The 25,979-nt window shown below is 49.7% G+C and overlaps 9 protein-coding genes across 15 annotated transcripts; 5 read left to right on the top strand and 4 right to left on the bottom strand.

Moving 5' to 3' along the window:
* Nucleotides 1-1,331: 1,331 nt before the first annotated feature.
* FOXG_00038 (translation initiation factor 3 subunit J) lies at nucleotides 1,332-6,240 on the top strand. Its single transcript, XM_018376080.1, has 4 exons — nucleotides 1,332-1,781; nucleotides 1,936-2,036; nucleotides 2,111-2,805; nucleotides 2,858-6,240. The coding sequence occupies exons 1-4, from the start codon at nucleotides 1,763-1,765 to the stop codon at nucleotides 2,871-2,873; spliced, it is 831 nt and encodes a 276-aa protein (XP_018231589.1). The 5' UTR covers nucleotides 1,332-1,762; the 3' UTR covers nucleotides 2,874-6,240.
* FOXG_00037 (uncharacterized protein) lies at nucleotides 3,754-6,038 on the bottom strand (the record flags this gene model as incomplete). The annotated part of the gene is made up of 3 exons (XM_018376079.1): nucleotides 3,754-4,484; nucleotides 4,510-5,160; nucleotides 5,210-6,038. The coding sequence occupies 3 exons, from the start codon at nucleotides 6,036-6,038 to the stop codon at nucleotides 3,754-3,756; spliced, it is 2,211 nt and encodes a 736-aa protein (XP_018231590.1).
* A 62-nt stretch (nucleotides 6,241-6,302) lies between the features above and the next one.
* FOXG_00036 (pre-rRNA-processing protein PNO1) lies at nucleotides 6,303-7,654 on the top strand. Its single transcript, XM_018376078.1, has 3 exons — nucleotides 6,303-6,570; nucleotides 6,634-6,776; nucleotides 6,831-7,654. The coding sequence occupies exons 1-3, from the start codon at nucleotides 6,501-6,503 to the stop codon at nucleotides 7,386-7,388; spliced, it is 771 nt and encodes a 256-aa protein (XP_018231588.1). The 5' UTR covers nucleotides 6,303-6,500; the 3' UTR covers nucleotides 7,389-7,654.
* Nucleotides 7,655-7,948: 294 nt separating this feature from the next.
* FOXG_17788 (uncharacterized protein) lies at nucleotides 7,949-8,227 on the top strand (the record flags this gene model as incomplete). The annotated part of the gene is made up of 2 exons (XM_018397771.1): nucleotides 7,949-7,974; nucleotides 8,107-8,227. The coding sequence occupies 2 exons, from the start codon at nucleotides 7,949-7,951 to the stop codon at nucleotides 8,225-8,227; spliced, it is 147 nt and encodes a 48-aa protein (XP_018231587.1).
* Nucleotides 8,228-8,925: 698 nt separating this feature from the next.
* FOXG_00035 (enolase) lies at nucleotides 8,926-11,460 on the top strand. 6 transcript variants are annotated; one of them, XM_018376073.1, is made up of 5 exons: nucleotides 8,926-9,160; nucleotides 9,740-9,883; nucleotides 9,945-10,198; nucleotides 10,258-10,400; nucleotides 10,455-11,460. In XM_018376073.1, the coding sequence occupies exons 2-5, from the start codon at nucleotides 9,760-9,762 to the stop codon at nucleotides 11,248-11,250; spliced, it is 1,317 nt and encodes a 438-aa protein (XP_018231582.1). In that variant the 5' UTR covers nucleotides 8,926-9,160; nucleotides 9,740-9,759; the 3' UTR covers nucleotides 11,251-11,460. The 6 variants fall into 6 exon arrangements, with proteins under 6 accessions (XP_018231582.1, XP_018231586.1, XP_018231581.1 ...); XM_018376077.1 differs by having other exon boundaries at nucleotides 9,945-10,400; XM_018376072.1 differs by having other exon boundaries at nucleotides 8,926-9,883.
* Nucleotides 11,461-11,744: 284 nt separating this feature from the next.
* FOXG_00034 (BUB protein kinase) lies at nucleotides 11,745-15,870 on the top strand. The gene is made up of 3 exons (XM_018376071.1): nucleotides 11,745-12,806; nucleotides 12,896-13,412; nucleotides 13,462-15,870. The coding sequence occupies exons 1-3, from the start codon at nucleotides 11,829-11,831 to the stop codon at nucleotides 15,654-15,656; spliced, it is 3,690 nt and encodes a 1,229-aa protein (XP_018231580.1). The 5' UTR covers nucleotides 11,745-11,828; the 3' UTR covers nucleotides 15,657-15,870.
* A 267-nt stretch (nucleotides 15,871-16,137) lies between these two features.
* On the bottom strand, nucleotides 16,138-17,614 carry FOXG_00033 (AP endonuclease 1; the record flags this gene model as incomplete). Its single annotated transcript, XM_018376070.1, has 3 exons — nucleotides 16,138-16,544; nucleotides 16,596-17,207; nucleotides 17,263-17,614. The coding sequence occupies 3 exons, from the start codon at nucleotides 17,612-17,614 to the stop codon at nucleotides 16,138-16,140; spliced, it is 1,371 nt and encodes a 456-aa protein (XP_018231579.1).
* Nucleotides 17,615-18,065: 451 nt separating this feature from the next.
* Nucleotides 18,066-19,836, bottom strand: FOXG_00032 (uncharacterized protein; the record flags this gene model as incomplete). Its single annotated transcript, XM_018376069.1, has 3 exons — nucleotides 18,066-19,445; nucleotides 19,507-19,616; nucleotides 19,794-19,836. The coding sequence occupies 3 exons, from the start codon at nucleotides 19,834-19,836 to the stop codon at nucleotides 18,066-18,068; spliced, it is 1,533 nt and encodes a 510-aa protein (XP_018231578.1).
* A 490-nt stretch (nucleotides 19,837-20,326) lies between these two features.
* On the bottom strand, nucleotides 20,327-25,531 carry FOXG_00031 (uncharacterized protein). Of its 2 annotated transcripts, XM_018376068.1 has the most exons (3): nucleotides 24,340-25,452; nucleotides 24,279-24,281; nucleotides 20,327-24,224 (listed from the first exon to the last, which is right to left on the bottom strand). In XM_018376068.1, the coding sequence occupies exon 3, from the start codon at nucleotides 22,838-22,840 to the stop codon at nucleotides 21,347-21,349; it is 1,494 nt and encodes a 497-aa protein (XP_018231577.1). In that variant the 5' UTR covers nucleotides 22,841-24,224; nucleotides 24,279-24,281; nucleotides 24,340-25,452; the 3' UTR covers nucleotides 20,327-21,346. The 2 variants fall into 2 exon arrangements, with proteins under 2 accessions (XP_018231577.1, XP_018231576.1); XM_018376067.1 differs by having other exon boundaries at nucleotides 20,327-24,281; nucleotides 24,340-25,531.
* Between the last annotated feature and the right edge of the window lie 448 nt (nucleotides 25,532-25,979).

Below are 25,979 nucleotides of genomic sequence, written 5' to 3'. Positions count from 1 at the left end.
TCGGGAACATGACAAAGATCCGTCATAGGTCGGTTGCGGCTCCAAAGTTTCGCTGCCACGTGAGTGAGGTTCATCGGGAGGACTCGGATGTCGACTACTTACACAGCACTCGCAGCGGAGATCATGAATCCTGGCTTAGGAATCACTCGCGATCTGACATCAACCAAGAGGCTGATGGCACGTGCTATAAACGGTCCTATTATTTTGACTACTTTCAAAACTTGCTCACTAATCTAGGAGCATTTTTTAAATGCCGGTCTGATGCGGATACAGCAGCTGGTATCGGGATTTCTCGATACCAACACTACACAGTTGACATTATCCCTTGGCCATTCAAACTCACGGGGGATTTTCCGGGATGCTGATAGGTATTCATTGGATGAATCAAAGGGCTTATGGTCAGCTGCTTGTGTGAATCCTCGTATAACCGGAGATGCTGGAGATGTTGGCTTACATCGATACATCGTGGTCTAGTCCCAGCGATGCAGGTATTGACTCGACAAATTCTCCCTTGGTAAGAATGATGAAGCTTGACATATCATGTGAAGGGTGCAATACCTGATACGTCTTGGTTTAAACTTGGATACTAACCCATCTGCGATGGCATTTGTAAGGTAACTGCAACATAGAATTGGTTGTTATTGCCGAGGTTAATGTCTAATAATATATAATATTGTCAAATACCATGCAAGAAGATGTGTAGTCAGGGGCGAATTACAACATGTCTCTCATCATTATATACTTGCTCGGCCCAGATATGTAATACCTAAAATGCATGATATAAAATATCATGCAAAGCATATTGCATAAAGGTATAGGTTACTACAAAAAGAACTACGCAGGATGGGTGTTAGTGGTACCGGGTAAGCCATCATAAAAATCTACACCGGAACACCGAGACATTGTCACCTCCGCGATGATATACAACGTAAGATGTCAAGGTAAACCATCAGTGACTCATATTTATAGGTTTAGAGCAATAGTAGACGAAAATGGTATTGGAGTGTTGTAGAAAAAACAGCATGGCTTCAAAGCTGGCACTTAGATTCCCTTAGGGACGGGTGAAGTAAGTACGAGTGTAGTTTCAGAGTTTACTGTGTTGAAAGTACTAATAAGAATAGCGTAGAGAGACGTAGTTGGAGATTACGCCGTAATTTAGAGGGTTACGATTATAACAATAAAGTCTAACTGGTTCCTATGGAACATTATGAAATCGGCCGTGGATGCATCATGACTGACGTCAAGGTTTTAGATTGTAGGAAAATGCGCCAAATATTCCTCTTCTTTTTTTTTTTTTTTTTTTTTTTTTTTTTTTTTTTAAATCGGCCAAAACTTTCACACCAAAAAAATTGCCCCTCATTTAGATCGACAACCCCTCCATCCCACTTTGAATGTGCTGGTTGGGAGTAATGGCTTTCTGCCTGAAAAGAAAACACTAACACTGTAGTTTTTATAGATCTATGAAAAGTACCTGCTAGACAGAGACGTTTCTCGTAGCGTATATGTATACATTTCAGATAAATAATATTGGATTAAATCCGGTGCAGACTAGTGTTTTCCGTTTACGCTCCCCTCCTTTGTTCCTTGTTTTCAAGATCCGTCTTCGACCCGTTTTGTACCGCAGCATCAAACACCCACCCACACTCGCACAACTCACACAAAACTTACCCTTCACACATCCTCGCACCCCAGAAACCCACCCTACTTCAACTCTGTCAACCACCAAACGCGATACTGTACTATACTGCCAGGAACAGACATCATGCCTCCTAAGAAGTGGGGTACGTATAACACCTTCTAAACAACAGTCTGGAACCCATACACAGGACTACCGTGAAGTCTGAAGCGAAATGGACTTTTGCGGGGTTGTTGGGTTTGATGCTTGCACGGCAAGCAACGTCCTTAAAGAGCACAACAGCTAACAAGCGCATCCAGACGACGAAGAGAGCGACGACAGCAGTTCCTCCGGCTCCCCCGTTGTCGGTGCCGGTGCCGCTTCTCGACGCAAGTTTGACGACGAAGAGGACGATGGCGACGTAAGTCTTTGACCCGAAACCTGCTAGGTGTCGTCGACCCTTGAAATCGCTGACACCTTTCTCCCCATCAACAGGTTCTAGATTCATGGGACGCCGATGACGACTCCGAGGCCGAGCGTGAGAAGGAGCGCAAGGCTGCCGAGGCCAAGCAGAAGGCTGCCGCTGCCGCTGCCGCAGCCAAGAAACCTAAAGGTCAGCGAATTGCTGAACACCAGGCCGAGCGTGCCCAACAGAGAGCCGGTGCTGCCAATGTTGAGGAATATGAAGAGACAGAGGCTGAGAAGCGTGAGCGACTCCGACGCACCGAACAGGAAGCCGATCTCGCACACGCCGCCGACATGTTTGGAGATATTGGTATCAGCGCCGGCCGTGCCAAGTCCCGTCCTGCTACTGTCGTCGTCGACTCCAACGACCCTACCAAGACCATCGACATTTCCAAGCTGCCTCTCTTCCAGCCTAAGACCAAGGCTCAGTTCGAGACTCTCCGCACCACTCTTACTCCCATCATCTCAGCCAACTCGAAGAATGCCCACTACAGCCTGTTTCTCCAGGATTTCACAAAGGCTCTTGCTAAGGATATGCCCAGCGAACAGATCAAGAAGCTCGCTAGTACAATGACTGCCCTGGGCAACGAGAAGATGCGAGAGGAGAAGGCTGCTGATAAAGGAGGCAAGAAGACAAAGGCCGCCAAGACGAAAACGTCACTGGTTACTGGTCGCGCTAACGCCGCCGACACCACGACTTACGACGATGCTGATGATTTTGGAGAGTGAGTGCCCCCTCCAAACAGGCGCTGAGATAGTGTACTGACTTTCCTCCAGTGATGACTTTATGTGAAACGTTGTTAAACAATACAGCAAGGGTAGTTTTCATCCAGAAGCTAAACCGCTGCTTCCCATTTTAACTTATACCTATCTGCCTCCTGTCCATCGAGTCGACTGTTGGCCCAAATTCGCATCGTGGCTGATGGCCTCGCCTCGACAAGCAGTCTTAGCGGTCGACTCACCCATTGGCAAGCCTTCGTTGCTGCCATTTCTGATCCCCGAGAGAGAGGGTGGTGGATCGGAGAGAAGTGTGCCTTAGACTCAAAAGATGGTGAATACACGGAAGAGTGGAGGGCGCCAAGGATCATACATGGGAACGATGCGGAACCAGCTTCACAGAGCATATTTCGTGCTCTTAGCATACTCTTCATACGGGCTTAGTATATGGAATTGCTTTTGACGACCAGACGCCACGGGCATCTGAGGCATATGTTGATTAGTGTCTCGGTTCGGAACTCGTTAGATAAAAACCAGAGGGCGCTTTGCAATGCATTGGAAGAAATGACACACTGTTGGGTCTGGTCTGCATAGCTCATAGATCATGTTCATTCGTATACCGGAGGCTACTTATGCTATTTCATGTGATGAACGCTGCCACTATGGCAAGGGTATCTCATCAGTTACCGCCCATCATGTTGCTTCTATAAGCGATTAAGGAGTAGAGTAAAATCACGGACGAGGTCCTCATCGTTCATATATAAAATTCCACCAACGCCAGCCACAGTCAGCCGTATCATAAACTTTCCAATCTTGAACGCCTTCGTCGCCTTTCCTTTACACAAGTCATTGCTCTTACACAACGCCGATAAAATATACAAAGTCGCACACGTATCGTCATTCGACCCCCATGCTCCGTTTATACTCGAGCAGAGCAGGAGCCTGTGGCAGGGAACTCACACCACATTGCCCGCCATTCCCATAAAGAGGGCATGGACCGCAAGCGACAAGGTCCAGAACCCAACCTTTTTGAACCGCCGAACACGGCTCTGTTGGTTTTCGACGTCATTCGCAAATGCATCATATGTCTCCGCTGACATATCGTTCATTAGACCACAGTCAAAGATCGACCAGCTACCATCGAAGTCGCTGGCTCGTTTCACGATGCGGCAATTGATTGGTATATATGTCTTCTTCGCGTTGATATAAGCGACGATAGGACGGACCAGTGCCTGGTTGACGTAAGACATATCCTTGGTGAAGAGAGGTACTGCAGCTTTGACATCGTTCATGGAGATCCGGAGGTCCATGATAAGGTAGCGACGCTCATCCTCACTTGTCTGTGGCTCGGCGGCTGGCTTTTCGCCGTGAATATCTCCAGCTGAGTCTGAAAGGTGCCCTGATGTAAGAAGAGCAGGGCCTTGCTCTTGGATGTTGCGCATGAAGCGGTGCCTGTTTGTGTCGACGATTTCTTCAAGCTGGTCGTAGAAGTCGGCCATGACCTTGGTGATGCTCTCGTCGGTGTCAGCGGGAAACATGACATCAGCAACAATATCAACATTCCCTTCGTATATCCAGCCAAAAGGCCCTTCAACACCACGGTTGAGATGGTCTATCTTCAACCCATCAATTCGGAGCCGACTGAACTTTTTCCACGCCTTAGGATCACCAAAACCGACCGAAGCTTCTGGGTCACCATTGCCACTAGGTACCACGCCGTGGACTTGTCGGGGGATGGATCGTAAACAGAGAACCATCGTAAGACCCTGACATGTGGTTGGCCGAAAGGAAATCGTAGAACAGCCACTGCTTGCGAAGCTGGGGCAGCTCGCAAGAGAAGATGCTGATAGAGAATGGCCGGAACCCGCCCGGTTGATGAACGGTGAGTAATAGGTCCTCCATCTTGAACTTTTCGATCTCAAAATCTCCTGGTTGGTGCTTGTGACGATATGACAGAGGATCGACCTCCTCGGCTGGCCATGTCACTGAAGTTCGGTCAATGACACCGCGAACACCCTTGATTTCAACATCTTTCAACAATCCCTTGCCATTCCACCAGTTCAGGAATGACAACGTGACATTGACCGTTGAAAGAGTGACATCAAATTGAGTGTAGTTTCCATCGTCCTCAGTTTCAGACGCTCCCACGAGATCTGCTTTGCGACCAGCAGCAGCCTCGGCGGCAGCATCCGACGAGCCTTTGCTTACGGATGAGACGTTGCCTTGGCCAGGTCGTCGAGACACAAAAACGTTGCGGAAAGAGATAACATTATCACGCCACTTGGGAACAATAGCAGACTCGAAAACAACGGTAACGCCAGCAGACTGTGTCAAATAGTCACCTACCCATTGCGCGAGTGTTTCTGGTGTACATTAGCATGTAGGGACTTCGTGCGAAACACTCTATCATACCTTGGGCAACAACAGTGTTGATTGACAAAATGATCAGGGAGAAGAAGGTGGTTGTTCCGACGATAATCCAGGCGAGGTGGCCGAAGAGAAACCACGAAACAAAAGCACCCCATTCGTCAATATTCCACGGTCTCATACTTCTAATCGACACCCATTTTAAACGAACCTTGAGTCGCTGCCAAAAGCCGTTGGCGGCCTCGAGCAGTTCCTCTTTGGTTGGCCGATGCGGCATTCTCGGCAGGTGTAGATAGGACATGTAAGAGACTGGCTCAGAATCCGACCCTGTAGGGTCTTGTTTCCCGAGTTGACTGGAAACATCTTTGCTTATTTCGTTTAATGTCGAAGCCTTGACCCTTTTCAGATCTTCTGTTGTTTTAGCTGGTGTGGTGGAAACATCCGTGATATCCTTGCCGCAAGAGCATTTTGACCCATTACCCTCACTCCTACCACTACCACTGTACAGTCGTTGCTGTTGCCATGGCTTCGATGACCAATATGACCAGTGGGATATTATACGAGTTGAGGTGTGCGTCGTAAGAGGGATTATTCGCTCGGGAACAGATTTTCGAGGTTGAATTGTATGGCGCAATGAAGAGGCTGGCGTGACAGGCACCACATTGTCTGAGATTGGATCAAAAGTCTGACATTTTCGGTGTGAATGAATAAATCGAGTATTTGAGGGCACGATTGTCGCAGGTAAGAATGACCATTTCCGACCAATTTCTGCAAGAGGACGTATGGTAGTCGAAGAGAATGTTGCTGGAGAAGAATTGAAGCAGATCCCAAAGCAACGCCCGATCAGAGAAGAGGGGATACCCTTGGCCATCATTCCAGCATCATGGTGCCTAACTGAAAAACAATACGACACCGAGAACGTAAATAGGGCGAAGTCAGAGCCAAACGAACTTTGTTGTTGTAGTTAGGACAGAAGCAAGATTACGGAGGAGGAGTTGGTCGGAGTTAATGAACGACAGATTCCGTCACTGCAAATGCTAACCAAAGCTGCACTTCCATGGTTCTGGTTGGAAAAGTCACTCCATGACGCGCCTAGCTGCTGAAGGCAGCAAACCAATCGATAAGCTACGATAAGCCACACAAATTTTTGATCAGTTTGCTCGAAAGTCACCAACGCCCCCACCAAACCAACCTCTGATACCCTTAGATGTGTGTGAATTTGACTTGGACGAATTTTCTGCGACCAAAGTATTAACATATACTTGCCTCGAGAACAGCCTTGAAACTCCATTGCAAGAGATCATCGCAAAGCAAAGCCACTCATTCATTTTTCAGAATGCCTGCGCCGACCGCTTTGAAGAACGCAGAGGATGCCCCGCCCGTGGACGTTCCGCTCCCAGTTGAAGGTATGAAAAGAAGAAAAATCTGAAATAAGAGAATCGCGGAGACAGAATCTGACTATGATTCAGACAACGACGAGGAGTTCCTTTTAGATGCGCCTGACGCTCTTCCTACCGATGCGAACGTTCTTGTGCCTGTGGAGGAGAGCAATGAGAATGGAATGGCTATCGATGAGGAAGGACGGCCTCGATTTGCGCCTGCCAGAGATATTGTGAGACTCCTATACCGTCATGCAGAGTTTCAATGACCCTAATAACGTTGATAGGACCCAGTTACCCGTGTGGAAACTCGCAAGATCCCTATTCCTCCTCACCGAATGACACCTTTAAAACAGTCATGGACTTCTATCTACCCTCCTCTGGTCGAGCACCTCAAGCTACAATGTCGAATGAACATCAAGCGAAAGACAGTCGAGCTGCGATCATCGAAGCATACCACTGATACTGGGGCACTGCAAAAAGGAGAAGATTTCGTCAAGGCGTTCACTCTCGGGTTTGACGTGGACGATGCCATCGCGCTGCTGCGACTCGACGACCTCTACATCCAAACTTTCGAGATTAAGGATGTGCGAACAATGCACGGCGACAGCCAGGCCCGTGCTATTGGACGAATTGCTGGAAAGGATGGAAAGACCAAGTTTGCTATCGAGAACGCCAGTAGAACCCGAATCGTGCTTGCTGATTCAAAGATTCACATCCTGGGTGGATTCAAGAACATCCACCTTGCCCGGGAGTCGGTTGTGAGCCTGATTCTCGGTAAGCCGCCTGGCAAGGTATACGGCAACCTCCGAACGGTTGCGGCACGAATGAAGGAGCGCTTCTAAGTGACGGAAGCTGACGATAGACTTGGGTTGCTACATACGGCGTTACGGGTGGACAGCATTATGATCTTGATTTATGTGAACAAGGATTACTCAGTTAAAAATGGGAGGCTGTCATAGCATGTCGATAACGATAGAACATTGAGATGAATCGATTTGTCGCTTCGTGGATACCCACCAATACCCACGGGCCAACAACGCATGATTGTTTCGGGCTAATTGTAGAGACTGCCAGTTGCAGTTGTAGTCAGATCATGTTTGATACACGGCGTTAATATCGCGCTCTTCAGTATCAAACCACGCCTTCGGCCTTACAAGCATTCAGACGTCAACTTCCCACCCAGATGCGAGGGGGGTGGGATGGCTCCGGACTCTTGTTGGCTGTAGATTCTCATGAGATGCTGATAGGCACGGACTCAGGTCACTCCATCAGCATCCATGTTTATCAGAACATATCAACTTTCATCGACCGACTCTGGAGCCTTGACCGACAATTGAGCGAAGCACAACGCAGTTCTGAAAGTGTCTTGTGGGAATAACATATGCCCGATTGAAGCAGGAACATGGTTACGCCTGCAAGCAAGGCATTGTAAGAGCCGCTACTCAACTACACTAATGAATGACCATGCCGCTATGCACCATGTTCAACATGCAGCCTTCCGGGACTGCGGAGGCTTCGTCTCGTTTCTCGTTGCACCTAGTTAACTTGGCTTCCGATCAGGACGGGGATCGTCCAACCGGAAGACGTCCTCGAGCCGGCACGGCGAGTCTGGGGCAGCGATGAGGCGGACGACGGGCAAGATGAGCCCGCGGTGCCGGGAATCAACGGGAGCGAAACGTGAGCCTGCATCGAGTTGTATGTAATGGACTGTTGTACGTGGAGATGATGCTATGCACAGCAACATGAGAGAGTTAACGAATGTGTGTGGAGGCGCATATGGTGGGCTATGCTCGCCATCACACTGATTATGATTTTCTCGGTCTGTTTTTCCATCCTCTCCTCTCCTCTCGGTCTCGGTGCGGCGCTGTGTCGGCGGGCGTGAAATATAGCATGCTAAGGCGGCAAAATTCCATATCGCTAGTAATCACCCAATGCTAACGCCGATCTGACACAGGGAGTAGCAATGTTTGACGTCCTTTGGTGACCCATGTAGCTTACTGGGACCCTGGCGTGTTCTCTTGTCGGCCGTTTACAGTAATGTCAATGTCAATGGATCTCAAGGTGAGCGGCGAACCATTGAGGTGGCTTTTGGCAATGTGGGATGGTTGGATCTAGGCGATTGTAAAGCTTCGTAGAGTGGGACCAGGGGAGAATGGACCTGGACTTTTGGACCCCTCCTCTGGTTGAATTGGCCAGGGTGAGATTTGTGAGATCATTTTCACCCCTCCAAGGTCAATCGGACCCCACCTCGCAGGTAATTTTTTGGTGAGAGAGACATGGAAGATCGTGCAGACAGACAAGACGGGAAGATGGGAGGCTACGTACATCTCATCATAAGGTACCTTTCTCGTGTCGACCGATGACTGGGCTGGGGTTCCCATTTGAGGAGTGAGCTTTGACTTTTGGCTTTTAATGGATCGACAGATTTCCTATGGTTTCCAGAAACCATTCATAAACACCTTGTGCTCCCCTCCTGTGGCCATCCTTTCTCCTCTCTCTTTCTTCTCATCTTCATTGCATACCTCTATCCTCTTACCATCATTCTCTCTTGCCATCTAGACCGGTTCTGCTGGCTCCAATTGCATACATTTCATACATAAACACTTTACCTAAGGTGAGCTTCAATCGAGATAAAATAGTCACAGCTATTATCAATGCTCATACCCCTGCCCCTCACCATACTCTCAGCAATAGCAGCAGCGCACCAGCAAAGCAGAGCGACCTGACCTTAGGGAGCTCTTTGGGCTGGCCCCCCTCCCCCTCCAAACCCCTCCTCCACCTTCTGTCACCCCTCCCTCACCGATTAGAATAATCCCCCCACCAAAAAAATGCTATGAGCTGGTTTGATTTGGCTTGGTTTGGTATGGCTGTGATGAGCAACAACAAACCACTCTCCGTTGCTGGGCTGGGAAGGGCTGGGCAACGTTGAGGCATATTTCACCCACTCATTGAGTGACTTTCCCTGGCACTGGCTGGCACTGCTATTGTCCAATTGCCCAGCGCTCAGCTCTATCATGGCACTGCCCGTTGGAGCGCCGGCCGTTCCATCGGTCGAACCTTCCACTCCCAATCAGCTATATAATTTCTTCCACCTCTTCATCTCCCCGCTCCCCTCCTCTTCCTCTTCCTCTTCCCCTTCATCCTTCACACCTTTTTACCCTAAAGGCAAATCAATTAACCCAACGACCCTTAGAAAACATATTACCCGTCAACATGGCTGTCAAGAAGGTCTTCGCCCGCTCCGTCTACGACTCCCGTGGAAACCCCACCGTCGAGGTTGACGTCGTCACCGAGACTGGCCTCCACCGTGCCATCGTTCCCTCCGGTGCCTCTACCGGTTCGTCCCGACCCCCTTCGGCTACTGTCCGTATGCACTCGCTAAGTTCATGATAATCCAGGTCAGCACGAGGCTTGCGAGCTCCGAGATGGCGACAAGTCCAAGTGGGGTGGCAAGGGTGTTACCAAGGCCGTCGAGAACGTGAACACCGTCATTGCTCCCGCTCTTATCGAGAAGAATCTCGATGTCAAGGACCAGTCCGCTGTCGATGCTTTCCTCAACGAGCTCGATGGTACTCCCAACAAGACCAAGCTTGGTGCCAACGCTATTCTAGGTGTGTCTCTGGCTGTCGCCAAGGCTGGTGCTGCTGAGAAGGTGAGCTTCAAACATGTGAATTTCATGCTATGAATATCTCAGCTAACCACTCACTGCAGGGCGTTCCTCTGTACGCTCACGTCTCCGACCTCGCCGGAACCAAGAAGCCTTATGTCCTTCCCGTTCCCTTCATGAACGTCCTCAACGGTGGCTCCCACGCTGGTGGCCGTCTCGCCTTCCAAGAGTTCATGATCGTTCCTACGTACGTACCTCGATACGCTCGTCTTAAGCTTCTTAATTTCTAACGCGGTTATAGTGAGGCGCCCACTTTCACCGAGGCCATGCGCCAGGGTGCTGAAGTCTACCAGGCCCTTAAGGGTCTGGCCAAGAAGCGATATGGCCAGTCCGCCGGCAACGTCGGTGATGAGGGTGGTGTTGCTCCCGATATCCAGACTGCCGAGGAGGCCCTTGAGCTCATCACCGATGCCATTGAGCAGGTTGGCTACACCGGCAAGATCAAGATCGCCATGGATGTTGCCTCTAGCGAGTTCTACAAGGTTGAGGAGAAGAAGTACGATCTTGACTTCAAGAACCCCGAGTCCGACCCCACCAAGTGGATTACATACGAGGAGCTCGCCAACCTGTACTCCGAGCTCTGCAAGAAGTATCCTATCGTCTCCATTGAGGACCCCTTCGCTGAGGACGACTGGGAGGCCTGGAGCTACTTCTCCAAGACCCAGGACATCCAGATTGTTGGAGATGACCTGACTGTCACCAACCCCCTGCGAATCAAGAAGGCCATCGAGCTCAAGTCTTGCAACGCCCTTCTTCTCAAGGTCAACCAGATTGGTACTCTGACCGAGTCCATCCAGGCTGCTAAGGACTCCTACGCTGATGGCTGGGGTGTCATGGTCTCTCACCGATCCGGCGAGACTGAGGATGTCACCATTGCTGACATTGCTGTTGGTCTCCGTGCCGGTGAGATCAAGACCGGTGCCCCTGCCCGATCTGAGCGTCTCGCCAAGCTCAACCAGATTCTCCGAATTGAGGAGGAGCTTGGTGACCAGGCTATTTACCCTGGTGCTAACTTCCGCAAGTCTGTTAACCTGTAAATGGGAATAGACTGATACGTGGAACAAAAGCCTTGTGATGATAATGATGCCTTTGGGTCCTCGGCCGGGAGCGTGTGAGACCATATACCAGAACGGCAAATTGAAAGTAATAGAGGCAAAATAGTAAAAGCAAACTGATCAATTAATGAACCTTTGATTGAAGTTCAACAAATTCATTTCCCCTTGTGCAAAAACCTGTGTGCATGTCCCATAATAGAGAATGATTCAATATTTCGATGACAAATTAGGCCTGTATATCTGGCGTAATCTATGAGCCAAGTTTAGTAATTAGCTACATAAATTTGGAAAAATTGCCTCTTAACGGTTCACCGTTTCATCAAGTTTTATGGACACTGTTAACTGATACGAGGGACCTTCTTTTTCGATGTGGCTTGTGAGTGAAAGTGACCACATGTGGCTGTTTCTACAGCAACAAGCCTATTGGTGCATTATCAACAATAATAACATGCGACCATCCCACTTAAATGTTTAGCATTTTAACAACAACCACACCCATACTGCCCCTGAGAGTGTTTTACACGAAGCAAACGCCTCTCTAGAGGAGATACTAACTCACCATGTCAGCTTCAGGAGATTTGATTGACTTCGACTTGATCGAAGGACAAAAAGAAAATATCCAGTCTTTACCCGGTGGTCGTTCAGCTAAGAAGCTAGCTGAGCTCTACTCCCCATCACCACTTCATAAACTGTCTACCCCGACCCCTTCGGACACGCGCAATGTTAACGACTGCATTCGCGCCGAATTCGAACAAGAGGTTGAAAACATCGCTGAGTCAGACGATCCTCTTGACGTTTTTGAACGTTATGTTCGATGGACCCTAGACGCCTATCCCTCAGCGCAAGCAACACCACAATCACAACTGCATACCCTTCTCGAGCGTGCAACCAAAACCTTCATTGGTTCAGGGCAATACAAAAACGACCCTCGATATCTCAAACTTTGGGTTCACTATATCCACTTCTTCTCCGACACCCCCCGCGAGACATATATGTTCTTGTCGCGACATGGAATAGGAGAGTCGCTCGCATTATTTTATGAGGAATACGCTGCTTGGCTTGAGGGAGCGAATAGATGGGCACAAGCCGAAGAAGTGTACAAGCTGGGTATTGACCGCGAGGCTCGACCTGTTCAGCGACTTATTCGCAAGTTCAAGGAGTTTGAGCAGCGTGTCGCCCAGCAGCCAGATGTCATGAACGAACCCTCATCACCAGCATTACCCACCATGCGGCCGGCTCTTGCTGCTAAAGTAGATCCTTTTGCTGCTGCGCGAGCAGCAGATCCTCAGGCGCCAAGACCTTCAAGTGGTGGAGCTGGCAAACCCTCCAAGTCCAAGCTGGCAATCTTCTCTGACGATGACGCCCAACCTTCTGCCATGTCATCAATGAGTGCGGGCTCAAAAGGGTGGGACAGTATCGGCTCATTGGCAGACCGAAGGAAAGAGAATGCTGTGGAAGCCAAACCCTGGGCGGGTGAGACACTGCCAGCTGGTGGCAAGAAGAGTACGGCTCCTAAGATGTCAGTGTTTAGGGATCCGGTAAGTTGATATTCTTCCTCCCGGCTTGCCCACATGTTGATGGTCATAGGACTAATGTATGGTTATGATTTTTTTTTATGGTTCAATAGTCTCTTTCGCAAATACAGAATATCGTGGTTGTTCCATCGAAGCATCAAATTTCCGTTCACCCGCAAACTGGGAAAAAAGAGCGTGTTTTTGTTGACCTTGCTGCTATCTACCCAACTCCTGAAGAGATTGGCACGGAGCTTAGTTTCGAGGAGATTATGGCTGCTGACCGAGGCTGGCTCGACCACTGTTGGGAAGATGAAACATTTGACGAGAACCTCGTTCCTGAGCCTGTCATGCCCCTCGAGATCGAGGAAATCAGCAAGGGAGCAGGAGAGAGGCTAATGATCCATCAAGATCCAGTCGACAGACTCCCTATTCATCAAGACCCTGTGGGCAAGTTGGCCATTCACAAAGACACAGTTGAGAAGTTGGTTATTCATCAGGATTCTTCCACCACGTTGGCAGTTCACAAGGACACTGTGCAGTATGACGAGAATGGCAAGGCTGTCGAGCAACATCGGGGGCCACGAGGTGGTAAGAAGAAGAAAATGATTGAGGTCAACGAGACCCAGATCAGTGAGTCACCATGTTCCCGGTATCATACGATCATCTGACCGTTTAATAGTCAAAGCAAAGCTTGACTCGCCATCCAGACCAAAGCTCAAGAAGAAAAACACCTCTGAGCCTACCATGACACTTCATACTAAGGCTGCCACTGATGATATTTATGATATTTTCAACGCACCCCTGAAACCTGCTGGACAGGAGGAAGAGGATGAAGAGAGCGCAGACGATGACGATTATGAGAGTGATGATAACTATACTACTGATGCAGAAAGCACAGGTACAACAAGGCATATAGAGCCCAGTGAAGCCGGTGACGACGAGAACGACGAGACATCTGATGTTAAGAGTGTTAGTGAATGGTCCGACTTTTCGACTCGAAGACACATTCCTCATATTGATGGAGAGGATGATGGTGACGAAGGCACCGAACGAAATGAGACGCAAGTATCTGATTCGATCGATACAGGCGCCCCAGGACCTGATCAGGAATCATCTGAAGCTTTCGACAGCACTGGTCAACAAATGGGAACTGGAGAAGAACAAAACGACGATGCCGAGGAGCTCGAAACTCCTGTGTCTGAAGATTTCCCTCCTACAGCTCGTACAACATTCGTTCCTATCCCACCTGAAGACTACGAGCCCCCAACTCGGCCATTTAGGGATCCGGCCGAGGTGGCCAACAACCGACTGCCCTTCATGACTCCCATCACCGAGAGGACTGAAGTGTCTCTGGACGTGACTATGGAGCGCCGTGGATACAAGACACCTTCTAAGAAGGATAATTCTCCAACTATTGATGAAGAGGACGAGGGGAGTTCAGATTCAGAACCTCTAAGCAGCCCTCTTCGAGAGATGGCCAACGATCCTATTCCACCCCCCAAGATGTCCGCACCCCTTGCTCCCAAATCCATTGGGCCTTTGGGCAAAGCAATCCCTCCTAAGCCTCTTGCTCCGAAAGGCCCCATTATCAAGGACGCTCAGTGTAACCCTGTGGATGAGTCAGTTCGTTCTGAGATCATCTCTAGGATGCTGCCCCCATTGAGCTCATATTCTGGGTTCTATGACCATCGACATGAGAAATACGAACGAGGGGCTGAGATCCGCAAGTTTGCCAAGGCCCTGGCCAAGGCAAACAAGTCAGGCGATAATAAAACGGGACCTGTTGCTGCTCCTGTAGTAATTGAGCTCCCTGGCACTCCTTCAACCTACACAATCAAGAAAGAACTTGGTGCTGGGGCATTCGCACCTGTTTATCTTGTTGAGAACTCGGCTCCAGAAGCTGATGAGAACGATGAGAACGCAATACCTACCATGGGCAAGGGTGCTTTCGCAGTCAGTCATCGCAGTGAAATCGAGGCTTTAAAGATGGAGAACCCACCTACACCATGGGAGTTTCACATGATGCGTCTGGCTCACACTCGCTTGGGTCCTCAGCATCGTACTTCTGCCTCCTTGTCTTATGCGCATGAGATGCACCTCTTTCAAGATGAAGCGTTTCTCTTCTTGCCTTACCATCCCCATGGCACCCTTTTAGATGTTGTCAACTTCTTCCGAGCTGAACCTTCTGCAGTCATGGACGAGCAGCTGGCAATGTTTTTTACTATCGAGCTTCTAAGAACCGTTGAGGCTCTTCACTCCAAAAGTATTCTGCACGGAGATCTCAAAGCCGACAATTGCCTGCTACGTTTGGACGCACTGTCCGATGACGAGTCCTTGACAGCCCAGTGGAAGGCTGATGGGAGCGGTGGATGGTCGTCGCGTGGAGTTGTGCTTATTGATTTTGGCCGCGGTATTGACATGCGCGCTTTTGTCCCCGAAGTTGAGTTCATTGCCGACTGGAAAACCAGCGCTCAGGACTGCGCCGAGATGCGAGAGGGCCGCCCGTGGACGTGGCAGATTGACTACCACGGCCTCGCTGGTACAATTCACACGCTCCTCTTTGGCAAGTACATCGAGACTGTACGGTGTGACCAGGGTGGACTCGGCAAGTCTGGTCGACGCTACAAGATCCGGGAGAGCCTCAAACGATACTGGCAGACTGACCTCTGGTCTGACTGTTTCGAGCTTCTACTGAACCCTGGAGCCGCAGCAGCAGCTGGAGGTGAGGATGGTGGCAAGATGCCTGTGCTTAAGTCGATGAAGAACGTCAGGGAGAGGATGGAAACCTGGTTGGGGGCCAACTGTGAGAGAGGTGTTGGACTCAAAAGTGTCATAGGCAGGCTTGAAGCTACCTTTGGCAAGAATCGCAAGTAGAAGTGAATAATGGGTGGTGTTGTCGTTCTTCGAGGCCTGGCGTTGGATATCGGTAGAGAGGGGGCGTTGGTTGACTGAGCTTTGTCTGCATGTGTTGGTCCTTGCTCTTTGCAAGATAAATGGTCATGAGCAGTTATACCCCTTGGGAGAGTATCATAGATCTAGATGAGCCTTGTGTTGATTAGCAATGATGATTATGATCATGATGGGAAATACTGATCGGTTTACATCTGTGTTCATGAGAACTTGCTCGTCAGTCGTCACTTGATGAATCTTTTCGTAAGCAGTGAGTGACCGCTATAGCTAACCAGGATACCTGTTCATATCAAGCTTCAGGCTAGATAACGGGCATTAACTGCGATAGCCCTGTGAAGTATTAAATAGACGATCGTATAATATTACATTGCACCCAACTGTCCGCTCCTAATCCTTTCCATCGGCCAAACTCGCTACACATACTACAGTAACCAATTGAGCACATCTACTCGCTCTCGTCATCAGAATCATCCTTCTTCTTCCGTTTTCCGCCCTTCTTAGTCCCCTTCTTGGCATCCTTGGCCATTTTACGATCAACCTGATCCTGTATCTTTTTCCTTTCTGACTCTCCCTGGGCCTGCAACTCTATTTCAAGGTCCTTGAACTCCTTAGTCTCCGCATCCATGCCCACAAGTCGCTCCAAGAGCTTGATCTCGGTAGCCCAGACCTTCTTGTCCTCGACAGATTTGCCGTCAGCACCCGGCCGATCAATGGGCGTCTCGAGTACCATGGGCATACCCGCGAAAGGGGCATGGTTCATGATGCAGTGAAAGGCGCGGAGGCCGAGAAAGCCCGTGCCAATGTTGGCGTGGAGATCTCTATTGGAATTGAAGGGGGCCTTGCTGTCGTTCACTAAAAGATGTCAGCCGCTGCAGAAAGGAAGGATTTAGATCGAAAACTTGCAGTGGAAGGCCTTGAGATATTTGTGACCAACGATGTCGTTGAAAGAGTTGACAGTCTTCTTGAATGCCTCTGGTGTTCTTAGGTCATAGCCAGCTGCAAAGGCATGGCAGGTGTCAATGCAAACACCAACTCTAGATTTATCCTCAACCAGGGCAATGATGTCCCTCAAATCCTCCCAGGTTGATCCAATGACATTTCCACTGCCTGCCATGTTTTCCAGGACTGTAATCACCGTCTTGGTAGCCTTGTGTGACTTGTTAAGCTGCGCGGCAATACGTGCAATGGCTGCTGGCCTAGCATCTCCGCCGGTTGATCCAGGATGGAAGTTGTACAAACGAATTCCCAGCTGCTCGCAACGTTCTAGGTCATCGAGAAAGGATTTATATGCTTGGTTCGCCTTGTCCTCATCAGCCTGCGCTAGATTGACGAGATATGAGCCGTGGGGAAGGGCATGTTCGCCTGCGCTATAACTGTGTTCTTTGCACATTGAGATGAATTGATTCTTGGCTTCATGGTCAAGAGGCGGGTTCGTCCATTTTCTTTGTGACTTGAGGAAAAGTGCAAAAGCGTTTGCGCCAATGTGGACCGCGTTTGTGACGGAATTCTGTACTCCTATAGGGAAACGTTTAGCCAAGATACAACCAAGGGAATAAAGTATAAGGCTAACCTCCTGCGGCACTGACGTGAGCGCCAATGTTCATAGTAGGTTTAAGTGATGATACGTCCGTTCTATCTGCCAAGGGTTTCGCATCTTCGTCCTTTGCCTTTGTTTTGCGCTTCTTGGTCGTCTTTGCCGTTGGAGCTCGCGAGGCTATCTCAGGTTCGGGCGAGGCTTTTCGCTTTGTTACTGTCTTTACAAATGCAGCCTTTGCAGTTACGGTCTTTGAAACTTCACCCTTAGTCTTCTCAATGACCTTGGTCGCAGCCGCTACAGCCTTAGTCACCTGAGGCATCTCGTCGTCGTCAGGGTCCTCGTTGTAGCTAACTGCCTGCTTTTTGCGCAGAGACGTACGAGCCATCGCCGATGAAAATAAATCCCAGACAGAAGAATTGACTTGTCAGTTGTGCCGGAAGGGTCTTGGGGGCTTTGATTAGCTGGTTTGGTGGATGAATCCGAGTGGAGGTCATTGCTGAGAGCTACACTGTGTGACGCGATCCACGCGCTCCGTCCTTCACTTCGAAGCGCGCAGTCACGTGCCTAGTAGACATTCAGAACAGGGTCAATCGAGCCTCCCATGGAAAGAAACAATGATACGCGGTACATGCATGCAATTAGTGAATGGGAGTAAATTTGCTGGATACAAGCTTCGAAACTACCTAAGAAAAGAAGACATGCGGGCCATCCTAGACACAATTAAAATACGAAACCCCACGCCATTCTGCCTGTACCATGTGAACAACTCCTGTCGTTGTCAATCTGACAACCAATATATAAGCATCCCAAGCATTTTACAACACATAAGAGAAAATTTAGGCAAAGATTTCCATCTCGGCCTTGCGATCGGCAGCAAAATGATCCTTGTATGCATCCCACAACTTCTCAATTTCCTGAACATAACGTTCATGCAGCTCATCGATGTCCTGCTGACCTGGTTGAGGTCCATGGGCCTTGTCAACTCGGATCGGCCGTCCGATAACAATGTTAACGGGTCGACGGTAAGGCATGAGACCAACATCGTAATTGAGCACACCACGGCCGTGGAGAGCTGGCACGGTAAACTTGAAAACCTTGAGAAATATCATCTGGATTCGGTGTACAAGGGGGTGTGTCTTAGGGCTCAGCTGGTCGTAGAGATCGTTTTCGCCAAATCCGATAACAGGAACTAGATCGGCTCCGGTACGAAGTGCCATCTTGACAAACCCTTTTCGGCTCCTGAGGATCAAGCGAAGGCTTCCTGGTTGGGCCTCGAGCGATTCGCGGGCACCGCCGACAACAATAGTAACAGCGCGGCCTCGGCCATCATTGCTAGGACCACCCTTTGAGAGAAGATTCCATATCGACTCCTTAGAGACTGACTGGAGACCGTGAAGCATGATATAATCGCGGTAGAAGGGGAGACGGAAGTTGGAATCGAGAGTGAGGAGTGTGTTGGTGATTCCAGGGAACAGTTCGCGAAACCCAAGAGCATTAGTGCCAAAGGGGGCGAAGCCTCCATGGGAAATGATGCCATGTGGATGGTAACCAAGTATGTATTTTCTATCGGTCGGTAGTTCGTGCGTCTTGTGCAGCTTCATGGGGAAGTATCCAGTGAAGAGCTTCCAGAGCTTGAGGCTTCGTACCCATTCTGAGCGGTAGGTCAGGTTACCGTTAGTTCCTGCAGTTGAAAGGGCAAGATGGATCAGGTAAATTATAATGATAGGCCAAGCGAGCGGATTGGCGCAGATCAACCAAAAGGCTGAGACAAATGTGGCAATAGACATGCAATGAAACAAGACTGCTGCAGTCTGTAGCCGTCGCCTCATGGGCACTCGCAATGGCGCGAAACGAATGCCTCCGGCACGCCAGCTCCCCGTCTTGATATTTTTAGGTTGAGCGGTAATGGGGAGCTTGGGATAGGACCATTGATCATGTCTGCTGGTGTTATCCGCGTCTCTGTCAGCGACAACGTCGGCGTAACTCTTTTCACCGTTGTTTGAATCTTCTTCTTTGCCATCTCTCTCGTCCGCCTCAGTAGCTGCTGCTGCATAGCTCTTTCCAGTACCATTGGGAGTCCCGCTCGGGGCTCCTCCATTCAACTTGCCATCAGGCGTACCATTTGTAGAAAGCATCAGATCGTCAAAGTCGGCATTGCTGGTAGAGATGCTCGACTCGAAATCACGGTCAGGCAGCTGTGGGCGCTCCGGATCTCTCTGTTCACAGAGATTAATACAGGTTCTTTGATGATTTGAAGACGGAGGGCTTAATACATACAGCTTCAACAGCCTCTCCATTCTGCGATTGGGACGGCGGCTCGACCGGATGCTCGTTTTCCGGATTAGGAATTGTTGTCACTTTTTCAATTGCATTAGAAGGATGGGCCCCTTTGAATTATGTTAGTAAGTCTCTGGGAAAGTCGTGAATCAACGAGGTTAAACCCATCAACACAATGTATCGGCAATCAAGCTATTACATCACCATTTGCCTGCTTTACGACGCAACGCGCGTATGAAGGGCCCAAAGGTGGCACAAATCAACGGCACATGAATGAATTGGCTTACCGTTAATGAGGGGAACATCACTGTCAACCACAGGGTTCGACATGATACACAGAGCAGCTCGGATGTTGCTGTGTCGTGATAAAGTAAGATCCTGGGGCGGAGGGATAGCCAGTGGACTTGGGGATGTTGGGAGTTGCACGAGAAACTGCTGGTCACACGCACAGTCACATCAGAAATTGATATAGGAAGAAGGGTATATATTGGCAATGCCGAAAGAGAGAAAGAGAACGGAAATTTTCAGTCGGCGACTATGACACGAGCATTAGCCGCCATGATATCGTCTTACGGAAAGGGTGGACCTGAGCCGCTTTCGTGTTTGTATTATGCAAAAAGCTAAGTGCCAGTGATGACGTCGCACCAACCTTAGGTCATGTTTGACACGTGAAATCAGAAGCTTCGATCTTGATCTGGCCAGGGGGAGGGAAGTATGTCCAAATCTCCACTTGCCGCTCCTTTACACAATTTAGACAGTCCTTAGGTAACTCAAGGTTTGATAGATACCTACCTATTTCTTTTTAGCATGATTCAACGTGTGCTTGACTTGAGCCTTGCTTTCACAATTATAACTAGTGTTTTGTGAGCATAGTCGTAAATTATTAATGGCTTTAATCCATATTCCTAAGTGTGTAGGAAATATCTGGTGTCAACTGTACTGTGTCTCAGAGTCCCCAATTAATTATTCCCCAGTCAGCGCCCTGCTATCCGTCGGGAATCATCAAATTCCATATGAGCCTCGGCAAGCCACCAACAGCAAGCAACACATCCTCTACATACCGCAAACGATGACAGAACTTAATCACTTGCCAGGTTCACTCTAGTAACAGCTTGTGGTCCTCGACGAGATAGACTCTCTATATACAAAGCTTCCACTCTGCACAATACAACTCTTTGACACCTGTACTAGCGCATGGATCCTTGCTGCCACGAGGCACACTATCTGGACAAAACAACAATATATGTTACATGAAATAATGATGGGATAATCATGACTAGACCGTGCCCCGTTCTTTTAGCGTGGAGGTCCCTACCTTCCACAGAAACAGAAAAGGAAAAACAAAAAAAGCATGTTCCCATGTCCCATAAACGCCTCCCTGAGCACCATGCCAAATACTTCTCAAGGCAAAAAACGAAGGTCGTCTCAGTGTACTTTGTGATATAGTGGCGCAATACGGAAGCACTCAGGAATGAGTGTAATGCAGCGCTGTTTTATACTTTGGCGACAGCCGCCGCGGCGGCATCGCGTGTTTCCATCTGTTGTTTCAAGTCTGCAACGACATGGTCCAGAGTCGAAACCTTGTCTGTGAGCGCCTTGACTTTCTCCTCTAGCGCCTGAACATACGCCCACACACTCGGATCACTCTGAGCAAACATGTTTCCGCTGTCGTTGATAGACTGCGCGCCACTCCCGCTCCGGGTGTGAGAGAAGCCGGTTGACCCGGGCGCCGCGAACTCAGGATGCGACAAACCGGGAAGCTTGCGCCGGGATTGTGAGTTGTGCGGCGACTGTAAATCCGATGCCCGGCGTCCAAACTGCGCCTGCTGCAGCTGCTGGGTCAAGCTAGGAGAGCGCTGGCGCCCAAGTTATTGGAGTCATGTCCTTGCACCCCGAGGCTCAATGGTTTTGGAGACTCTGTAATACCAGTCTGAGAATACATGTTCGCATTGGCGGCCGCAACGGGATGCGGATTCCCGCAGTAGAATTGTGCCCGCAATGTGTTGGCGACAGGCTGAGAAGAGTTGGAATTTGCCTGGTTTTGGTTAACATTGGAGAGAGTAAAAGTCCCCCAGTCCAAGATCGAGCACCAGGTGGTGGATATGTCCCGAGCATGGGTGCCGTAGCCATCAACTTGTGCTCCTGCAACATGCTGGGCGGTGATGCTTGGTAAACTTTGACGTCTCAGTTCATCTTCCTCGGGGTTATCGTATGCAAGTCCAGACATGGCCGATTCATCAGCTTCGCCAAGACTGGTCTCAATATCGTTGTCGTCAACGAAACTACCCATGCTGGATCGTCGCCCAGCACAGCCACCAGCACCCTTAGAGTGACGAGCAAGCGCATCGCCACGAGCGAATTTTCGGTCACACTTGGGACAAACGTGAGGCTTCTCACCAGTGTGCAGTTTACCGTGACGCTTGAGGTCGTGCAGACGGCGGAAACGCATCTGGCATTCCGTGCATACGTATGGTTTCTCTTGGCTATGCGTCAACAAATGGCTCTTGAGGTTGTGATGGCGTGTAAACTCAGTATTGCAGTAGGGACATTTGTGCTTCTTTGACCCAGATGATGTGGGAGATGTCTGGCCTGGGGTGGGCATCGGAAAGCTCATGCCTCGAGTTGGTGTTTCTGTCAGGTTACCCGTAGCCTGAAGAGAGCCAGGGTACGATAGGGATCCAGGCTGATGCCTCTCTTCCTGCCCGACTACTTGCTGTGAGGACTGTTGATGCTGCTGCTGATCAATTTTAGGTACATCCACTTCCATTGGAGTCGGACTCTCGGTGACGGGGACGCCAACAAGGCTGTTGGTGCTCTGTGGACTTGGTGCGCCATGCTCTTCAACCTGACTTGTCGCGGTTTGCGCCAGCGACACGGGGTTTGAGGCCTTTGGAGATGGGTCCATGGCAGCTGTTGGTGCTAGCTGAGGCGCGTCAGCAGGGCGGCTCATAGCCTGAACAGCTCCAGACATGAGGGAAGTTAGAACTCGGTGGCTAGGATTGTCGCTCGTGGGTGCTGGGGCCCGTATCCCGTCGTCTTGATCGTCAACTTCGCGTCGTCGGCGCTCGTCCTCGAGGGCAGCTGCCGCGGTCAAAGGCGTCGGAGAAATACTCGACGCGAGTGCCAAACGGGCAGACTTGGCCGGGGATCCAAGACCCAAGAGTCCCTGCGACTGCGCGACGAGAGAGCGCGGCGATGAAGGTGAAGGTGAACGAGGCCGTTTGAGCAATCTGATAGCAGCGTCGTCTGAAGGGATGATAGCAGGAGGGGTCGCCTCTGCGCGCGTTGCGGGCGGGGGGTCGATCGCGGTAAAGGCGGAAGCGTCCGATGCCATAGAGGCAGATGGAAAGCAGAGAATTGGAATAATCAAATGCAAATCTGATCCAGCATGCGATCAATTTCGAGGTTTCGATGTCGCAACAGCCTTGGGCCAAAGGCACATATCGGGGCGAGATGGATTAATGTGTGGCTGGAGACGTGGCGAGAGCTGATATTTTCCCCCCGGGTCAAGGCAGAGAGGCGAGTGAAGGAAGAAGCAAGTACTGGGTGGGCGGGTTTACGCTGTGGGCAGTGGGTGGCTTAAACGAGGAATGCAACAAACAGAATTGAGGCTCGAGAACCGGCAATACAGTAGCGTGCAGAAAGGACGATTTAAGGCAAGTATTCTGGGGAAATGACAATGAGCCAATGTATCCGTGAGAATGGTTGACAGTAATGACGATGTAGCACTGAAGGAGAGTTGTGCAAGGAGACGTAGAGAAAGAAAGTGAACAAGGCGGCCGATGAGAGAGATGCGAGGCGAAGACGGGCGATGAGCGATAGTGAGGGCCTCTGAAAGTGGGCAAGTGGGTAAGAACCTTCTCTGATTGGATAACTAGCCTGGCGGGTTGAATGAGTGGGGTACGTAAGAGGGAAAGAGTGTGTGGGCGTTTGTCAGTGGATTGTTGACAGCTGCCGGGCTGGTTCCTTCCAAAAAGGCCTGTCCTGTCTCTCAGGTGGGATCGTGCCAGAAACCTGGTAGGTACCTTAGGTTCAATGTACCCTGTCACCTTCCTTACCTTAACTTGTCCCGTCACGAATGTTTTCTTTATTGGTTTGGGAAAGCACTATGCAGCTCCGACCTAGCATTAGCCGCAAGGCTTGCATTAAAACAAGCTGATTAGGTACCTGAAACACAATTATTTCACGCGACGATCATTCACAGAGATAAATAACGAGATATATTGGCGACGGTGTCTCGCCTCGGGAAGCCAACAAAACACGCCAGCGACGCGAAAACCAGTGGAAACATAGGGAAAGGGGAAACGCGCGCCTGGTTGGGGAACGCCCCGGAGCGGAAGATGACTACAACCCAAAGTGAAAGCCCGAAGAACGCCAAAGCGGACAGAAGTGGGTGATGCGAATACGTTTCTGGTATGAAGCGGCGGGCTAGAAACGTGCTGGGGAAAGGTCTAACTGAAAGTGACTGATTTTCGTTTCAAGGTACTTTGACGTCAGGTACCGCTATTCCCTGCTGAGGAAACATCCATCATTTGGTCAGCCAGCCAAGACATCCACCACCGTCCAACTGGAGTGGATGATTTGCCTGCATCTTGCAATCGCGATCCCAATGGAGTCATCATCGACAGTGATTTACTGTTCTATTGGCGAACCGCCTCTTTGACACTCTTCTCTCCTCTTTTGACCCTACACCTCAGCACAGCCCTTGCTTTGCGAAACTGGATGTCGAGATCTCAGCCTCTGACGGGGCCGCCCGAGGCGCATATATATACCATCTTACTGCAGTCAATCGCATGTCCCCGCAAGACGGAGGGCAGACGGGAAGATGCACACCTTCCACGCTGAGCGGGAGATGACGACAGTTGCTTCTGGCATCGTTCTTCTTTATGACACTTCGCATACTAAAGGGCTTGCCGGTACTTGCGTCGAGAGTATCGGTATATCTAGCCTCCAGACGACCCACTGATTACCTTCAGGTTCTCCAAATTGACAAGGCAAACAGGTTCCACAAGCTACCGTAGTAAGCGGCATGTCACTGCTCTATCGTAGGTTGAGAGGCGGATCGAGTTGACTAGAAGGCGAGAAAAGGAACAAGGAACAAGAGACATAGGAACAGTGATGAAGACTTGCTGCCGCCCACTCTGTCTGGGCTTATTATAACATTCGATTATTGCACGGAGAAACGAGACGAGGGCAAATAAATCACAATCACCAACCCTTTTGGTTTGTAGTACTCTTGTTGTTTGCTTACCTTTTGGAGCACACGCCAAATGAACCTACAGTCTCAATCTATCGAAACGCCCCAGCTGAAGGCTTGTCTTCAACCTCTGTTTTGTTTCCCTAAGCCACGGTACCCAGGTAGCATCGGTTCAGGGGACTGGGGGCAACGAAGCTGAACCAATCCTTGCTCAACTTAACTTCCCTCAGGTGAACCAAAAGGTGGCGGTGCGATCAAACGCCTCGTAAATGGACCTCAGATCCATGAACCATGCTCAAAATACAACTGTGGCACCACTATGATGCTCGGCGTTGGTGTGTGTGTGAGAAAGCCTAGAAAGTCCAGAAAACCCTGCCACTAGCTGGTACATGATTGTATAGTGGTGTGGCTGATCCTAGCATTTCTAACATCCAGCCTTTTACTCCGCCACGCCTGTCGTCACTGATTCTTTTCCTGTGCTCCCCCTAGACTTCCAAAGCTCGTTGGAGAGGCTGATAGGATGCTCAAAACCTGGAAGACTTATTGAGGATTTTGTCAATTTACGGTATCCGTACTCGGTACCCTCCAGCAATATGCCATAATGTACGCCACCCTTGTGCAGATTAATCTTGTCAGCAAAAGCCCTGCAATTTGACGTTATAGAGCAGCATATCATGATGCTTGCAAGTTATGCCCATCGTAATGATATCCTCCTTATTAGTAGCTTACCTAGCTCATATCAGATCACGTTTTCAATCAATATCAAGCAACAAGTCAGTGGTCAAGTTCATGCGGTTTAGCACGACATCAACGTGGCTCGGAAGGCTGGAGAGTATGCGCTGATCTCACCAGTATTCCCCAATTCTCGAGTCTCTAGCGGCTTGATTCACCGTCAACGTCACAGTGATCACATTAAACCGCCCACTTGCTGTTGTGGCTGTGAGACAATCAGGTTCGCTTCACCGGAAACAACTGAACTTGTTCGGCGCTTGCAAGGCTATTTTCTGTTCAATGATTTTCGATTTGTTGCTGAACCAATATTGAGTGATATTCATGATTTCATCTTAAGGGCATTTACCCCCGTAAGGACTTGTTGAAAGAGCAAATAATGGTGTACCGTCAGGTTAGTTCCGCCAGTTTTCAAGTTCGTCATCCAGCTTTCCTATACAGTCCCGGCACTCTGGCCTTGGCACACACAGATTCATATCGGCACAAACTGATGTCCCGATGCCATCTGGGCCGCGATGACTTTCCTGAACCCTTCGACACAGTCCCA

This window comes from Fusarium oxysporum, chromosome 1, assembly GCF_000149955.1.
Source record: "Fusarium oxysporum f. sp. lycopersici 4287 chromosome 1, whole genome shotgun sequence".
Classification (NCBI taxonomy): Eukaryota; Fungi; Ascomycota; class Sordariomycetes; order Hypocreales; family Nectriaceae; genus Fusarium; species Fusarium oxysporum.
The sequence above is the reverse complement of the archived record's forward strand: the minus strand, read 5'-3'. Positions and strand labels throughout refer to the sequence as shown.

Bases quoted from the DNA above. Each gene is read 5' to 3' on its own strand.
- FOXG_00034 (XM_018376071.1), top strand. From the start codon at position 11,829: ATGTCAGCTTCAGGAGATTTGATTGACTTCGACTTGATCGAAGGACAA. The intron at 12,807-12,895 runs GTAAGTTGATAT...ATGGTTCAATAG, and splicing joins TGTCAGTGTTTAGGGATCCG to TCTCTTTCGCAAATACAGAA. The intron at 13,413-13,461 runs GTGAGTCACCAT...ACCGTTTAATAG, and splicing joins GGTCAACGAGACCCAGATCA to TCAAAGCAAAGCTTGACTCG.
- FOXG_00036 (XM_018376078.1), top strand. From the start codon at position 6,501: ATGCCTGCGCCGACCGCTTTGAAGAACGCAGAGGATGCCCCGCCCGTG. The intron at 6,571-6,633 runs GTATGAAAAGAA...ACTATGATTCAG, and splicing joins CGTTCCGCTCCCAGTTGAAG to ACAACGACGAGGAGTTCCTT. The intron at 6,777-6,830 runs GTGAGACTCCTA...TAACGTTGATAG, and splicing joins TTGCGCCTGCCAGAGATATT to GACCCAGTTACCCGTGTGGA.
- FOXG_00031 (XM_018376067.1), bottom strand. From the start codon at position 22,840: ATGGCATCGGACGCTTCCGCCTTTACCGCGATCGACCCCCCGCCCGCA.
- FOXG_00035 (XM_018376073.1), top strand. From the start codon at position 9,760: ATGGCTGTCAAGAAGGTCTTCGCCCGCTCCGTCTACGACTCCCGTGGA. The intron at 9,884-9,944 runs GTTCGTCCCGAC...ATGATAATCCAG, and splicing joins TCCCTCCGGTGCCTCTACCG to GTCAGCACGAGGCTTGCGAG. The intron at 10,401-10,454 runs GTACGTACCTCG...ACGCGGTTATAG, and splicing joins GAGTTCATGATCGTTCCTAC to TGAGGCGCCCACTTTCACCG.
- FOXG_00038 (XM_018376080.1), top strand. The intron at 2,037-2,110 runs GTAAGTCTTTGA...CCCCATCAACAG, and splicing joins ACGAAGAGGACGATGGCGAC to GTTCTAGATTCATGGGACGC.